The sequence below is a fragment of the Coregonus lavaretus genome (genome assembly GCF_964263955.1).
Source record: "Coregonus lavaretus genome assembly, chromosome: 10".
NCBI classification, from domain to species: Eukaryota; Metazoa; Chordata; class Actinopteri; order Salmoniformes; family Salmonidae; genus Coregonus; species Coregonus lavaretus.
The window spans coordinates 10,278,281-10,296,062 of record NC_139997.1 but is presented as its reverse complement, the minus strand read 5'-3'; the positions used below and the strand labels follow the sequence as shown (position 1 = coordinate 10,296,062).

The following is a 17,782-nucleotide window of genomic DNA, read 5'->3' as shown; positions in this document are numbered from 1 at the left end:
ACTGAGACCAAGTAGAGACTTTGGACAGGGTGGATATGGTATAATAAAGGCAGTTTATTCAGAGGTAAAGATATCTGGAATCGCGTGCACGGACCCGTTCATCAAACTCTTAGGGAGCTATAAATTAAGCCCCATTACTTACCATATCAAATAAGAGAAATTGCTGCAGCTACATATATTTTACATCCTGGCCCTACATAGTTCACTATTTGCATCACTTACCAAAATATTACATGTGGTCATATATGCTTGGAAAGTGGAGATGCCATAGAACGTCAAAAAAGTAAACATTGCTGGAGACACATTGCCGTTTTGGAGAAGACATCGCGTTTGCTAGCGAAGAGATTTGTTGTGGCAAATGAACTTGGGCTGGGAATTGCCAGGAACCTCACGATAAGATATATGCATCAGCATTGCGAGTCTCATGATTCTATACGTATTGCGATTCGATACTGTGATTTTATTGCGCACCATATGTCTGTTGCAGAGGGATCAGAAAGCCATGAGAACGAGTTTTGATCAGTCATGGAAATAAAAGTGCTGAAAACAAATTGGCTCCCAATGTGAAAAGATTGAGAACAAGCTATGAAGGAACAATAATGGTGTTTTGGTGCAGGTACAGCCAACTAGCGCTAAAATATTGCGATATTGTCAATACAGTATATCGTAAAGTATCACTATGTAACTCGATTTCTTTCACCCCAATCCCTCAAATTAACGGTAAATAACTGAATTGTTTGCCCCACATTTAGCTAAGATGATTAGCTAGCCAGCTAAAATGTTTTATTTAGTTAGCAGTCGCATCTACAATAGTTTACTGTCAATAACATGTCTCCAGAAATGACGTGGTGTCTCCAATTGTGTTGACATTTTACAATTGCGATGCGCATCCATGAGTATCCACTTTCTGTAGCTCAGCTGGTAGAGCACGGCGCTTGTAACGCCAAGGTAGTGGGTTCGATCCCCGGGACCACCCATACACAAAAATGTATGCACGCATGACTGTAAGTCGCTTTGGATAAAAGCGTCTGCTAAATGGCATATTATTATTATTATTATTATTATCTGAAGAGAGCCCCGAAACATTGTGTGCTGACATTTTATGCAATAAATGAAGTAGGTTGAATCTAGTAGTTCTGATCTTCTGATTGGTCCTGATGAGTTGGGCGAGGTCCCCTCCAGGCTACTGTCACTGTTGCATTGGCTCTGAGTCGGGTTCTCTGTCTTCAAATGTTCAGCCTAAGAGAGGGGATTTTTGTGTGTGTGTGTGTGTGTGTGTGTTTAACAGTGATGATGTGTGTGTGTGTGTGTGTGTGTGTGTGTGTGTTTAACAGTGATGATGTGTGTGTGTGTGTGTTTGTGTGTGTGTGTGTGTGTGTCCTCAGAGCAAGAACTCGTGAGTTGGAAGAACTGAGAGGCCTATGGCGTGGGTGTTGTCCTTGGCCACCTGCTGACAAGGCTGACAAGATAGGACCCTTTTGTCCATTGTTATTGGATAGGAACAGAACTTATAACCAGCTCCTGACCTAAATAGATCTTAGCACAACATTTTACTCAACATATCATATTCCATATTCACTATAACAAATATATTTACTACGACATTAGCAAGAACCGCCACATCCTCAGCCGGCTAATCCAGTGTGTGAAGTTTTGCGGCGTGTTTGAGTTAGCTTTGCGAGGCAAAGATGAAACTGAGGGCTCCACCAACCCTGGTAAGCCAACACTTTTGAGATCAGTCAATAAATGCTTCTGGTATTGACTTATATGCTGCCCCTGTCTTCATGTTGTTGCTGGACATATCTTTTTTTAAATGTGTGTAGGTCACCTAAATCATCAGAAAAATTGCCCCCCCTGAGAATTTTTTCAGGAGCCGCCACTGCTAGTCATGGGTATACCGGGAGTACAGGATGGGACTCAGGACGCACCCTTGTGGGGCCCTTGTGTTGAGGATCAGTGTGGAGGAGGTCATGTTGCTTACCTTCACCACCTGGGGGCTTCCCGTCAGGAAGTCTATGACCCAGTTGCATAGGGAGGAGTTCAGTCCCAGGGTCGTATGCTTTGTGATGAGCTTAGAAGGCACTATGGTATTGAAGGCCGAGCTGTAGTCAATGAACAGCATCCTCACATACTGTATGCATTCCTTTTGTCCAGGTGGGTGAGGGCAGTGTGCAGCGCAACTGTTGCCTAGGGTCGGGTTTTTGAGACTAGCCAATTAGTGAGTGAATCAGAGATGTGGCAATGCAACGTCTCCTCCATTTGCAGGCAGACAACAGCCACTCTCACTACCCACTCACTACCTTTCTCTCCTCTCTCCGTAGGTCTTCGTTCCAATTGAAATCAGCGCCTTCCCTTTTTCCCTTCACTTGGAGTGAGTCCTCTAGTGACGGATCTATGATGTTTCCCAGAGGGAGCCTTTCCCAAGCGAGGGGAGCGGAGAGGAGGTAAGAGGTTGCAAGTACAGTAGATTCGGACGCGCCTTAGCTCCACTTCTACTGAGGTATCACTACCCTCTCCTCTGCCTGTACTCCTCAGTTCCTACAGAGTTCTGATGCTGGCCTCCGTTCCTAGCTCCGGGCATCCTACCAGGGACGTATAAGAGACTCTTCTGAAAGGAATATTTGTCTAGTGTTTAAGGGGGATTTTCACTGCATATGCCATTAGTGATACTGATTAATAAGGAGATTATGAAGAGTCTGAAGCTTTGTCCCAAATGGCACCCTATTCCATAGTATATATTGCACTACCTTTGACCAGAGCCGTATAGGGAATAGGCTGCCGTTTGGGACGCATCTTGAGGATTTAAGAGCTCCACTTGGAAAAAACAGAGGAACTTTGGGCTCGATTTAATCCGTACATTCTTAGAAAAAAAGGTGCTATCTAGAACCTAAAAGGGTTCTTTGGCTGTCCCCATAGGATAACCTTTTGAAGAACCCTTTTTGGTTCCAGGTAGAATCCTTTTGGTTCCAGGTAGGACCCTTTACACAGAAGGTTCTACCTGGAACCCAAAAGGGTTCTCCTATGGGGACAGCCGAAGAACCCTTTTGGAACCCTTTTTCTAAGAGCATAGCACTGAATGTAACTCTGTGTTGTTGTTGTTGTTTTTAATCGCACTGCTTTGCTTTATTTTAGCCAGGTCGCAGTTGTAAATGAGAACTTGTTCTCAACTGGCCTACCTGGTTAAATAAAGGTTAAATAAAAAATAAAAAAATAAAAAGATCTGATCTGCGTTGTTGATAACATATACTTTTAGGGATTCAGTTGTGGTTCAGTGCTGAATTGGATGTATTAACTATAGGCAGTGTATATTTAACTTTTATGCCTTACCCTTACCTTAACCTCACTGAAACTATACCTAACCTTAAACTTAACCTGACCCTTGTTCCTAAACCTAACCATAAACCCTATGCTTAAACTTCAGTTTTTATTCTGCCGGTCCAATACACAATTGCTTAACTATAAACGTTCAGAAAAGACTACATTTTAATTGACAGTGTGTGTGCATTTAACTCTCTTACATCCCCTAAATATTCATTAATAATGGTGATAAAAACACTCAAGATTTAATCTGAGCTGAAGTGAAAAATTGATAATGACAGAAAAAGTGTCTGTAGGGTGTGTATCCAGCTGCTACGAGTCTGTTGCTGCCTTTCTACATGACCTGCAGTCACCATGGAAACACGAAGAGAGAGAGAGAAAGCTGTCACATTACTCCTGCACCAAGAAAAAATCCTAACAACATTTGTTGCAATAAAGTTTTCTAAATTGATGATCTGACATGACAACTGTCCCCAAAACGGCATCATACATGGTTCCTGGACTTCCTGACGGGACCCCCCAGGTGCTGAGGGTAGGCAACAACACATCCGACACGCTGACCCTCAACACGGGAGCGCCTCAGGGGTGCATGCTTAGTCCCCTCCTGTACTCCCTGTTCACCCACGACTGCGTGGCCGCACACGACTCCAACACCATCATTAAGTTTGCCGACGACACGACAGTGGTAGGCCTGATCACCGACGACGATGAGACAGCCTATAGGAAGGAAATCAGAGACCTGGCAGTGTGGTGCCAGGACAACAACCTCTCTCTCTCAACATCAGCAAGACAAAAGGAGCTGATCGTGGACTACAGGAAACTTAGGGCCGAGCACCCCCCATTCACATCGACAGGGCTGTAGTGGAGCGGGTCGTTACATCACTAAGGATCTATCATAGTCCAAACACACCAACACAGTCGTGAAGAGGGTACGACAACACCTCTTCCCCCTCAGAAGGCTGAAAAGATTTGGCATGGGCCCTCAGATCCATGCGGAGGAAGGCCCTAAAAATTGTCAGACTCCAGCCTCCCAAGTCCTCCCCTCAGCAGCCTCCACTGCTACCCTGACTATCTGCATTGATCTTTTTGCACTCATCACATCCGCCGCTGCTACTGTTTGCTAGCTGTTACTTTATTCCTAGTTATATGTACATATCTACGTCAATTACCACATCGCCTCGGTACTGGTACCCAGTGTATATAGCCACGTTATCGTTACTCATTGTGTATCTATTATTACTTTTATTATTACGCGTTTTACTTTTCTATTATTTCTCTATTGTCTTTCTCTCTGTATTGTTGGGAAGGGCCTGTAAGTAAGCATTTCACTGTTAGTCCACACCTGTTGTTAACGAAGCATGTGACAAATACAATTAGATTAGATTTCCTCACAGACGTTTCACACAGGTTAGCATTTATTGGGATGACTCATGTACTGGAGGCAGCTCTGCAGAGTGGTCACTAGCTGGCACAGCCACAAAGTCATAAAATCTGATTTTAAACATAACCCTAACCTTAACCCTTAATCACAATGCTAACCCTAATGCTAACCCTAACCTTAAATTAAGACCAAAAAGCTTAAAATAATAAAAAAAAAAGGTAATTTTTGTTTTCATACATTTTCACAATATAGACATTTCTGACTTTGCAGCTGGTACATCTAGCAGAAATGGCTCAGTGCTGCCTCTAGAACAAGACTCATCCCAATAAACGTCAGCCTGCCCATTTCACACTCGCAGCTAAAATTTTCCATCATGTCTATTGGGAAACTACACGGCACAACACTGCCACCAAGTGATCAAAATATGAACACACCTCTAAAATAATTTTACCAAACAGGTTACAGTACTTGACTTCGGTCATGTTTTATTTATTTATTAACAGTTCAACCTTTTTTATTTTTTTCCCAAGACAAGACATAAGAGGTATATATACATAGCCCATGTATATCTCATTTGTTTGAGTTATCATGAGCAATAACATCCACTTCATGTACACCGTTAGTATTTACATAGTCTACGTCCCAAATGGCACCCTATTCCCTATATAGTTCAATACTTTTGACCAGAGCCCGATGGGCCCTGGTCAATAGACCCTGGTCAAAAGTAGTGCACTAATAAGGAAATAGGGTGCCATTTGAGACAAAGCTATAGTCATTTTTCTTATCTTCAGAAATGAACATGTTCACTTGTTAGGCACGTTTGTATAATAATCCTCTCATGAAGATGCTGGGTGTAGATAAACAGAAAGAGCACATGGTGGAATGTGTTGTCTCATGGTTAGAAATCATCATCCTACAAACACAACTATGAATAATGTTACACAAAATAAGAAAAATACTTAATGGGGGGGGGGGGGGGGGGGGCATTTCAGATTTGTGGGCAATGAAGTTCTAAAACGGTTCCAAAAATATAGCAGTCCTAGAGATATGTATTGTAACCATTCCGATATACTTTTCCATAACATATACAATACATTACAATGCAATAGTCTTCATCATATAATTCATAATACTAATAATCATTTTTACTCTTACAGGCAAGGTACAATATAACACTGTAGGAAATTCAACAACAGTCACTCTGACTGAAAGTAGCTGTTGACCTTCTGACATCAATTTATGGATTCTTGGTCAAAATACTTCACAATTGGATTGGGGTTGGAGGTGACAGATAGGAAGCTTTACCTTCTCCTGCTCACTTCAATCATGTCCCTCGCTGATAGGAACCTGCGTACAGGTACCTTAGAGAACAAGGACATGACTGGCAAACCGTCAGGGGAAAGCAGAAGCACTCACACAATCTCCGTCTGAGCACAACCAATAACTAATCAACGGTCTAGAAGCGTTATACCTAATATGTTGTTTATCGTATCATTTCAGGGACAGACAAGAAGACGTGTAGCTGTGTCTTTCTGTCCTCATGGCCACCTTTTGGGGAATATAAATACTTTAAAAAGTTCACATTCAAGTACGACACATTTTGTGAGCTTTCTAATACTATACTCTTTTAAAAAGATCCATGGACAGCTAGTCACTATTCATGCATTATGCATCCAAACAGGAATCTCCTTCAGTACATACTCAACTTGACACAGGTATTGAGTACCTTTACATAAAGCTGTAGGTAGGTCTAGACAAACTACTTCCTCATTCAGATTAGGGAAAACAACTTGGCGTTGTTGTTCATGGGGGGTAAATATTGGTTTTAAAAACCTGTAGGGATACAGGCTAATACCCTTAATTCAATACAGTATGTACATATAAAATATGAACATTTACACATTGTGACAACCTCACAGAAAAGAGGATAATACTGTGCCCCTAATGGATTTGATCAGGTGAAATTGCTTTCTCTTAATTTATATTTTATAAACCCTGGTTTGTTAAGTTTGACTCTTGGGGGGTGAAAACTATGAGCTAACGATGGTTTTGGGAATTATGGTTAAACCACGTTAAAATCAGACTTCAAAATAAGTCATTTTAAAGCTGAGGTAGCTAGCAACACTGGGACATATTTAGTGAAGGAAAAAAACTATGATTGAAAGTCATGATTTTGTCACCCAAATTAAAAAAAGGAAACCTCACCTTGAAAATCCACCCCTATCATATACTTCAGGGTAAGGTTATACTTAAAAAAGAATAAAAAAATTATCCCAAAAATTACAAAAAGAAAACCTGTAAAAACGTGTTCCTCCAAGTCAAATACATTATTATTACTACCAGAGTAGCCTACACATTTTTCAATATGTTGCAGACTGTTAGCAATATCATTTTTACAGTATGGATAATATAAATAAAATACATCATAAATACATCTTATAAATTATTTACTTCAAGATGAAAACCCTTTTTAGTACAGTACCAATCAAAATTTCGCAGACTGAACAGAAACTGCAGAGCACAGCATGAAACCATGACAACCATAACCCAATGGCATCATCCACACCTCAGCACTGCCTCCTAATGACAGGAGGCCACATCCAGTGAATATCTTAAATTGTTCCATGTTCTCACTATACAATAACACTTTCAGCAGTTACTCAAGGACCAGTGGTTCAAGTACCAAAACTCTGCACAATAAAGTGTGAGACGTTTTGAGATCTTGGTCGTAAAAATTACACCAAGATCTAATCTTCTTATGTCAAATATCCTATCATCCTAATCTCCCATGTTTCCCCACCTGTTATAAGACAATGATATGATAACTGCTCTCTGAATAATATGAGTTGTTGTAAGGCTTGTGAACAGACGCTCCTACGAAATATCGGACTTACAGTATATCTCATCCCTTTTATAATGTCGTAATCTTATGGCTGCTCATAGTGAACAAGTCTTCTAAATAAATATTTTAAGTGTTGTTGACTGACTACTGGCACAGATCTCCTTGCATTTCACGGATTCGGTTCAAGCCTCCTTGTATTGAAGTACCATTAGGTGTTGACTACAGTAAATGCTGAGCAGCTGAGTTTGAAGATGCGTTGAAGCAATAAAATGCAGGGCACAGCAAGCTCTTTACCTTCTAACTCTACTGAACATCTTGTTAAAAAAAATAACAACTCACTCAATCTCCCCAGCGGGCAAAACAGGTTGAAATGGCATCATTACAACCAGATTACACCCAGTAACCAGTTTTGCCTGCTGGGTCTGCTATTTTCGCTATTTCTCCTTTCAGACTCTTATAGCAAAACTCAGATTCCTAGAGGTGAAAAACCCAACAACACTGGGGTAACCATCCCCTGTAAGATCACAACATCATAAACAGCATATCCAATCATCCTAAATAAATAAATACTAGTTCCTATGGGGACAGGGGCGGGGACAGGGGTGTGGACCGGGGAATGGTTGGTTGTGCAGTGCAAAGGAGTTACACACAATATTGAGGTTACTTAGCTAGGCCCCTGTCCCATCTCCCATCCCCCTTTCTCCCTCTCCTCCTCCGTTGGGGATAGCTAGGCTACATGGGGGCGTGGTACCCGTAGATGGGTGTAATAATACCAAAGCCGCCTGCTGCCCTCCATCCTCCCTCAGTCACACGATGCTGTCCTGCAGGAGCCGCCTGCTGCCCTCCATCCTCCCTCAGTCACACGATGCTGTCCTGCAGGAGCCGCCTGCTGCCCTCCATCCTCCCTCATTCACACAACGCTGTCCTGCAGGAGCTGCCTGCTGCCCTCCATCCTCCCTCAGTCACACAACGCTGTCCTGCAGGAGGGGCTCAAAGTCCTCGTCGCTGGTTGGCGCTGGTGTGTCCTCGTCGCTGCCTGGTAACGGGGTGTTGATGTGGACACCGGCTAGCATGGAGGTATCCTTGGCGTCAGCACAGGTCACTACTGGAGGTTCGGTGTTCTCGGGGATAAACAAGGCTACCAGGAATGCCACCACCACCGTGCATGAGCCCAGCAGGAAGGGAGGGCCGGGGATCAAGGATTTCTGTATGGAGAGAGACAGGGTATTATAGATAAAGAGCATAGAACTTTACTTTTCTGTAGGAACTTTATTTGACATTCATATTACACAAAGAATATAACCCATCTCCGAATAAAGAAACAGAACTATAAAGGAATATGGCAACAGTAAGATTGCAAGTGCCTACTTTGGAAGAAACATGTTTTAAAGCTAAATGAGACAGAGAAATGTATACAGCTGTATAAAGTCTGCCTAGACTACAGCCACAATGAAGATGTTACTGGTGATAGTGATTCATTTACCTCAGTCGGGGGGTTAATAGATATAGGGTCGATGGGGTACTCTCCCTGGATGGGGTCGATTGTGTTCAGCTCTACGTTAAACATGAAGAAGATAAGTCCATACAGCGCCGGGCCCAGACCGTTACACAGGCCTCGGATACCAGTGATCATCCCCTGAACCAGACCTGAGGAGAGACAGGTTATACGTTTATTTGTCAGGGACCATGAGCACCACATTTAGCTACATAGAACATCTGTGGTCGCTGGGCAGAACAGTATGACATCACAGAGAACACAGCATACAGATACATTAACATCCATGAGACTTCATTTCTGAATGAGGCCTATTATAAGGATGATAACTATAGGATGTCTGCTATGAAACAAATAGTAAAAGTTAAAAACATCCATGCCTGTATATGCTGTGGTGTGACTTCAAGGAAAATGTCAGGCCAAAATTTCAGTAAAAAAAAAACGACAATTTCATATTCATTCACTTTCAAAATGACTACGGAGGCGCAAAGGAAGAAAGGTGGTACCGAAGAGAACAGGACGAACGGAGAGATTACATCAAGGGAAAAGGGGAATATCTTAGAGCATGACAAATGGATGAAGTACATACAGAAAAGAGGAATAAAGGGAATTACCCTGCTTATCTGGGTCTGCGCTGCGAGACACCAGGGCGCTCACTGCAGGAAAGGTGATACTAGACATGGCTGCTACTGCACCTGCAGCCCACATCATCCTAAACACAGAGGGGAGGCAGAGGGGAGGCAGAGGGGAGGCAGAGGGGAGACAGAGGGGAGACAGAGGGGAGACAATGGTTAGCTACAGACACATACAGTATGAGACATCACTTAGCTATAGCAACTAGTGACCACACCCTCAGGACCAGCCCTTCTGAGCACGCTCCATGACCTCTGACAAGATTGATCACGATTCACCTTCTCTTCCCTTTTACTCCCTTTTTTTGGATTGTTTTTCATTTGAGCAAGAGAGAGATAACTGCATTAACGTTTTTTTACAATAAAGTGCGCAATCAAGGACTTGTAATACTGTTTTATAAAAAAACGAATCAGAGTTTTCGAACCGTTGTCCTAACTGTCAACACAGGCCAGCCCTGTTGATGTTTCTCAGTTAACCACAGTACAGCCAGCCCTGTTGATGTTACTCAGTTAACCACAGTACAGCCAGCCCTGTTGATGTTACTCAGTTAACCACAGTACAGCCAGCCCTGTTGATGTTACTCAGTTAACCACAGTACAGCCAGCCCTGTTGATGTTACTCAGTTAACCACAGTACAGCCAGCCCTGTTGATGTTACTCAGTTAACCACAGTACAGCCAGCCCTGTTGATGTTACTCAGTTAACCACAGTACAGCCAGCCCTGTTGATGTTACTCAGTTAACCACAGTACAGCCAGCCCTGTTGATGTTACTCAGTTAACCACAGTACAGCCAGCCCTGTTGATGTTACTCAGTTAACCACCCTGTTGATGTTACTCAGTTAACCCACCATGGTTCTGACCCGAAGCCATACCAAGCCAGCTGTAGAATCTGGAAGCCCAGGCCCAGTAGGACCGTGTTCTTGTTTCCAATAGTTCTCATCAAGACTGTCAGAATAAGTGTCTGCAACAAGAGGGAAACAATTAATACATTAATCAATCAAACAAATGATCAAATGTATTTATGAAGCTAATTTTACATCCGAAGTTGTCACAAAGTGCTAATTCATTTAATATGTATTGTAGGCCCACTCTTCATAAATATTGTATGCATAGGAATTATACAATTTGCTACATTACATTAGAATGCCTTTCTTTTAAGTAGTATAGAGCTGGCAGGGTAAGGCCATGTCAGCATTCTTTACATCTAAACGTGGAACTAGATTACATTCCAAAGGACAATAACTAATTTGAACTGACACATGTTGTTAACCTAAGACTTGATTAGATGTGATTGTTCAGTAACACATTGCAGTCTCCCAGAAACTAAGTTATATGGAGTAGCATTGCGCCAGATATGTACCTGGGCTATGATGGAGAGGATCCCAACCACCCCGATGAACACTGCGATCGTTGCCGATGAAAAGTTAATGACCTGAGATAGAGAGAAATAAATGGAGAGAGAGAGAGAGGGAGAGAAAGAGAAAGAAAGAAAGAGATAGACAGAGCCATAGACGGAGGGAGAAAGCCATAAAACAGCATTAGTCTCCCTCTTTCTCTCTTTGCTCCAAGGGTCCAAAGCAAATTAACGCCACTATGCTAAATGACTAGCACTTGACTGTGCTCAATGGAGAGTGAGCTGTTCAAGTAGAAGAGAAAGGAACGATGAAAGAACGCCATCTTTATAATTATAGGCACCCAGCTATTACGAACTGAACCCGTGGTAAACAACACTTTGTGCAGAAATAACTCAGCTGTTCTTCATCTCTTATTGATATTATTTGATTAGATTTCTTGTACTTGTATTTTATGTGGATGATGTTTCCATTAGCAATCTGGCATTCTGGCATGTTTTTCTTAATTGCCCCTAAGGGGATAAATAAAGTTGTATTGAATTGAACTGAATCTCATGTTTACTGCCAGATGGTGCAGGTAAATGAAGGGAACATTTTTACCAGTCTCAGGTAAGTGAAGGGGAAGTTTTTACCAGTCTCAGGTAAATGAAGGGGACGTTTTTACCAGTCTCAGGTAAGTGAAGGTGAAGCTTTTACCAGTCTCAGGTAAGTGAAGGGGAAGTTTTTACCAGTCTCAGGTAAATGAAGGGGAAGTTTTTACCAGAGCAGGTGTTTAGTTGTCTAAGGTAGAGGAACAACTAGGCTTGGGCAGTATACCGTATATACCGTATACCGGGGTATTTGGAAATAGCCACAGGATGGTTTTTCAATACCGTCAACACTGTTGAAACTATCTCTTTGAAGTCTTTCAATAAAAACATTTTGTTTGTAGCTACTTTTTAAGTAAATACCTGCAGTCAACTTGTGCAATTTGTTAGGAGATAAAGCAGATTGTGCTCTTCATTTCACCTGTCACATTATGAAGTTTACCGTAGTTCCTCAGCACAGTTGAGCCAGTCATGTGTTTGTTTGTAAATAGCACAACAGGAGAAATCGGAAGCAGGTGAGTCCAGCTGTGTATTGACAGGGATCACGTTTTATATTGAAAGTCAACAGTGTTTTTTTGCTTCAATAGAGTGATCAGGAACGTGCAACTATAGTTTTTCTTCACAGAAAATACATTAGTGCAACATATTCGACAGAAAATAGCTTCATTGTCATCAGATGACAACAAAAGTGTAACGCTATTTGGCTGGCAGCCTCACAAGTAAATGAGCTTACAATGAAAAACCATGTTTTTGGGGGACAAAAAAACAATGCACGGCCATCATATTTCTAATGTTAATCATAGAAAGAACGTAACCAGTTACATTTCCTAATTTTTTAACCTAAAGTTAATTTAGCATTTAACTGGAGAAAAGTAGGCTGGCTACACCGAGAAAAGTACCGGAGAAAAGTAGCTCCACATCAGTCAGAGGACCGTCTGCTGATAGAATGCCTGTTGGTGAATTCTCATCCCAGCGGAGAAGTGCAACTGAAGCACAACATTAGTTTGATGCTGAGCAGAAATTACAATAAGAAGCTTTTTAGATCTGTGTTTACAAAACACAGCTAAATATTTCTTATGCGTTTTATATTTTCTTTCTGCGTGAAAAACAAAGAATTCTGCGTTAGGATGACCCCTAAGTTTAACTTGCTAGTTATCTGAGTAAGTGGCTGAATTAATAAGGTGACGGGGCATCATATTGTGTAAGCTTTCTGCCGTGTTTGAGAAGTCTAAGCCCTGTGGATGAGTTCTGTCCAGATGCCACTGCAGCTTGATTCCCTTGTGTTTTCTCTCCTCTCTGTTCTGGGCCCGTCTGCTCCTCCCCCATCTTCTCCGAGCAGAGCAGGCAGGCCCATTGCCCTAGCGCCTCCCAGACTCCACACAGACAGTATGTACACAGTACTGTTCTTCCTTCAGACAAGCATGCATCAAAACTTTGTTCATTTGCACAATGTCTCTTGTTCAGATTCGCTTGTAAATGTCCAAACTCACCAAAAATTACATTCGGTAGCTCCTACCTATATACTGTATGTATAACTTTCTGAGCTGGATTGCCTGTCTTTGCAATTCGTTTATTTTCTTTGTGCTCGTTAGCATATTTAGCTAGCAGCCTCCATGGAAATGATCTATTACTTGTGCTAATTTTGTTAGCATTCTGGTAATAGACGACCAATGGGCTTTTTAGAGTTTTTTTGGAGACCCCTTGTGTACTAAGCCAGTAATACCGTAAATCCCGGTGTGAGAAAGGACGGTATGAGGATCTGAAAATCTGGATACTGCCCAACCCTAGAATCAAGTTGGATATTTACCTGTCTAAGATATAGGAAGAAGCTGGAGTATTGGCCAGCCTCAGGTAGGTAGGACAGGAACACCGTTATACAGATAAGAAGAACCGTGGGATCCTTCCCTACTTTCCTCATCGACTGCAAACAAGAGAGACACCAAAGACTTTTAAACAACAGATATACATTAAACACGTTAAACAAGAGATACAAATACTTTTAAACAACAGAGAGACCCCAAAGACTTTAAACAACAGACCCCAAAGGCTTTTAAACAACAGTGACACCAAAGGCTTTTAAACAACAGTGACACCAAAGACTTTTAAACAACAGAGAAACCAAAGGCTTTTAAACAACAGAGACACCAAAGACTTTTAAAAATGGCCACATACACTGATGAAGCTATGTAGCCTACTAACACGTCTGTCTGTACAGTATATCCCAGCCAGATCTCATTGACATTGACATTGCATGGAATAGTATAGCATGGCATACTCTAGCACTCACCTGGAAGGGGTCTGCCTGCTCCCAGGTGATAGGTGCTCCCCAGGTGTTGAGTCTCATCTTCTCCGGTAGGGACTCTGGCACGGCCAGCAGGATGAAGCAGATGTCTGCCAGAGCCACCAGCGTAGCCACCAACACCACCAGGTTGTCACCGTAACACGCGGACAGGTACGCCCCGATTGCCGGACTCGTCACCAGGCTGGCTGCAAATGTAGCCGACACCTAGAGGGAAACACACAGAGGACAAGGTGTGTTTGAAATGAAAAAATAGTTTATTTTTAGGTCCATTTATATTTAATCACGATAGTCCACTCAGCGACAATTGTCACAGTTTTCCATGAAGTCCTGTAGTGTATTTTGGGTTGTGTTTTTTATTTTTATTTTTTGGTATTGGAGTCAATAGCTGTCAATCACCAAATGTATGCAGCTATTTTTCGCATTTCACAAGTGGTTAAGCTATACAAAGGAAACGTAATTCATGTTAATGAATGTTATTCTTCATTCAATGCCAGGGCTCAAAATACAGAGAGAAAAGGATATGATACCCTGCTGTGACCTCAAGGGACCCATCCTGACACAACTGCATGAGATCTGAATCCACCGTGTGAAGGATAGGCTTATAGAAACCTGACACAACCTAAATCTATTCTCAACACAACAGAACACATTGCATAACCCATATAGAAGCACAGAACTTGATATTCACCCGCATAACTGTCAAATAGAATTGGAAAGATGGAAAGATAGAATTATCCACTACCCTCTACCCCAATCAACATGGGAATCAACTGAGAAAAACACTGTACGTCAAGGATGGGCAACTGGCGGCAAACTTACTGTTGAGTTAGAATAGTAGAATACACAAGGTGCAATTTCCAAATGTGGTTGTGCATCAGCAGTTTTTCCTCTTGTTATGTCAGTCACTGACAGTCACTCAATTAGCCCATGTCAGCTACATTTTCTTTAGATTGTTAAGTTATTAAGAATTACTGACCGGGGGCCCCATTGATTTTGTTAGTCACGCTCACTCAGATATCATTTTCAAACAGCAAACATTTCTCTCCAACCTATGCCAAAATGTGTAGAATTGCAAATAATCCGCTGTAAAACTGCACATTTTTCTCTCCGCCCCATGGCAAAAGAGTAGAATTGCATTAAATTAGTTATAAAATTGCTAAATTCTCTCTCCGCCCCATGGCAAAATCTGTAGAATTGCAGCAAACTTGCTTTAAAACTGCAACATTTTCTCTACGCCCTGCTGTCAAGAGGAGGGGGGCTGCTAAAATATTTTGCTCACTGTCACGTTTCCTCCTGTTGCTCCCCTCTGGCGCTCTGATTCGCCGGTCTACTGAGCCACCAGTCTGAGCGCACCACCTCGGCAACACCGGAATGGAAACCCAACGCACCGTAATCACCTCCAGCTTACCTGCACCTCATCATCTCATCACCACCCCTATTTAGCCCTGGACTGTTCTGGATGATGTTGTGTGTGATTGTTTAGCTTCGTGTCGTTTACTCTATCTTTGTTATTTCTCTTGCTCATTGTTTAGTAAACCTTGACCTTGTTAATTCCTGCGTCTGCGTCCTGCCTCTTCGTATACTCCGTACCCGTCACACTCGCAAGGTGGGGGCCCACAATAAAACTTTGCTAATGGCCCTGCATGTGTAGGTATGGATATGGGTACGCAGACCAGCGAGGCACTACTGCCCCTCATGATGAGTTCAGATGTTTTGTGGCCCCCACCCCCATCAAAGTTGCCCATCCCTGCTGTACGTCATTATAAAACTAAAACTAGCTCTTTACCAGTCCGTACGCTGTGCTTCTTTCATGCTCCTCTGTGACATCAGAGACGTAAGCGAAGATGACGGAGAAGGTGACAGAGAAAGCCCCTGACATGGAAATCGCTGCAAAGTACCACCTGAAGGAGGGAACATAATGTCAGTCACATCCAAGACAGTGCATTCCACACCATGTACTTACAAATAAGATCAACAAACACTCCTACAGACTCTAAAGCTAGAGATCTATTAAACAGGCATCAAAGTGTTTACCAATTAGAAATGCTGATTGAAATTGGTAAAACAGACAACTATATGGTATTTTCATCTAAACCAGCGCTGTTACAACAGCACTAACACTGGATTCCCTGTTTAAATGTGCATATTGTTTAATTCAAATCAAATACACAATGAATACTGAACCAAATCACAACAGTGTATTTTTCTTGGTCAGAAGAGAGGTGCAGGTCTTACCAGGGACTGAGTCTCATGAGCGGGATGGGGGCGCAGGTGAAGAACACAGTGACCAATAGAAAGGACCGCCTGCCCCACACATCTGACAGGGCACCAATCAGAGGGGCGCTCATGAAGGACAGGAGACCCTGTGGAGGAGGGTGAAGAGAGGGAGGAGCCTCTGTTAAGAACGTCATGGTTACCGGGAACCCGTAATGAGAAGCCTCATTAATCTTTAGTGGAAATGAGAGTGAACTTCATTATAATCAAGTAGCAGCAACAAAATGGCTGCCCTTTGCTTTCCTGAAATGACATATAATAAACCTATAATAAACTTATAATAAACATCCACTAGTTATGAAATAATAAGATACTGGAAAAAGATTAGCTAGAGTAACCAGAATACAGTATTGAGTACTGCTTTTGTTCAATCGCTCAGGGGGTCCTCATAGCAGTGATCAATAAATTACATAATTGTTGAATTCTTTGGGAGATAAACTGTTCGTAGTCTGCCAAACAACATTTTAGTATTTTGTTATTTCTACGCCTGATATCTTACCTTCACACCTTGAATGAGGCCATTCATCAGAAATGTGTGCTGTGGAAACGTTTCATGTAAAACCTGCGAAAATAAACCACAGAGAAACCACAAACATCTTTAAAGAGGCTCTTGCACAAAAAGGGTGCCAACTGCCAAGAAACCATAACAGTCACATACACACACAGCTGTGTGCTTAACAAGCGGTTTTACAAGCCAAGAAACCTACCCTACAGAGAGAAGACTAAAAGGGACAGATGGGGATGGAAATTAGAGATAGACAGGCAGTGAGAGAGGAAAGAGAGAGGGCGAGAGAGAGAAAGACAGAAAGAGAGGGAGCGAGAGAGAGAAAGACAGAAAGAGAGGGAGCGAGAGAGAGAGAGCGAGAGGGAGCGAGAGACAGAGAGAGCGAGAGAGAAAGAGGGAGCGAGAGAGAGAGACAGAAAGAGAGACAGAGAGAGACAGGGAGAGGGAGAGAGAGCGAGACAGAGACAGAAAGAGGGAATCAGAGAGAGAGACAGAAAGAGAGGGAGCGAGAGGGAGAGAGAGACAGAAAGAGAGGGAGCGAGAGAGAGAGAGCAAGAGGGAGCGAGAGAGGGAGCGAGAGACAGAGAGAGAGAGAGAGAAAGAGAGGGAGCGAGAGAGAGAGAAAGAGAGGGAGCGAGAGAGAGAGAGAGAGAGACAGAGGGAGCGAGAGAGAAAGAGGGAGCGAGAGAGAGAGAAAGAAAGAGAGACAGAGAGAGACAGGGAGAGGGAGAGAGAGCGAGACAGAAAGAGAGGGAGCGAGAGAGAGAGACATAAAGAGAGGGAGCGAGAGAGAGAGAGAGAGACAGAAAGAGAGGGAGCAAGAGAGCGAAAGAGAGGGAGCGAGACAGAAAGAGAGGGAGCGAGAGAGAGAGAGACAAAGAGAGGGAGAGGGCGAGAGAGAGATACAGAAAGAGAGGGAGCGAGAGAGAGAGAGCGAGAGGGAGCGAGAGACAGAGAGAGCGAGAGAGAAAGAGGGAGCGAGAGAGAGAGACAGAAAGAGAGACAGAGAGAGACAGGGAGAGGGAGAGAGAGCGAGACAGAGACAGAAAGAGGGAATCAGAGAGAGAGACAGAAAGAGAGGGAGCGAGAGGGA

General features: G+C 42.8%; 1 protein-coding gene across 1 annotated transcript in view; it reads right to left on the bottom strand.

The window, feature by feature from the left end:
* Positions 1-8,329: 8,329 nt before the first annotated feature.
* mfsd14ba (major facilitator superfamily domain containing 14Ba) overlaps positions 8,330-17,782 on the bottom strand; it is a 17,412-nt gene continuing 7,959 nt past the window's right edge. Inside the window, exons 3-12 of the mRNA XM_084170112.1 lie at positions 16,684-16,746; positions 16,146-16,273; positions 15,697-15,811; positions 13,896-14,114; positions 13,416-13,529; positions 11,030-11,101; positions 10,518-10,630; positions 9,651-9,748; positions 9,025-9,188; positions 8,330-8,746 (exon numbers count right to left, since the gene is read on the bottom strand). Coding sequence (XP_084026238.1) covers positions 8,504-8,746; positions 9,025-9,188; positions 9,651-9,748; positions 10,518-10,630; positions 11,030-11,101; positions 13,416-13,529; positions 13,896-14,114; positions 15,697-15,811; positions 16,146-16,273; positions 16,684-16,746 — 1,329 coding nt within the window. The 3' untranslated portion in view covers positions 8,330-8,503. The remainder of the gene's footprint in view (positions 8,747-9,024; positions 9,189-9,650; positions 9,749-10,517; positions 10,631-11,029; positions 11,102-13,415; positions 13,530-13,895; positions 14,115-15,696; positions 15,812-16,145; positions 16,274-16,683; positions 16,747-17,782) is intronic.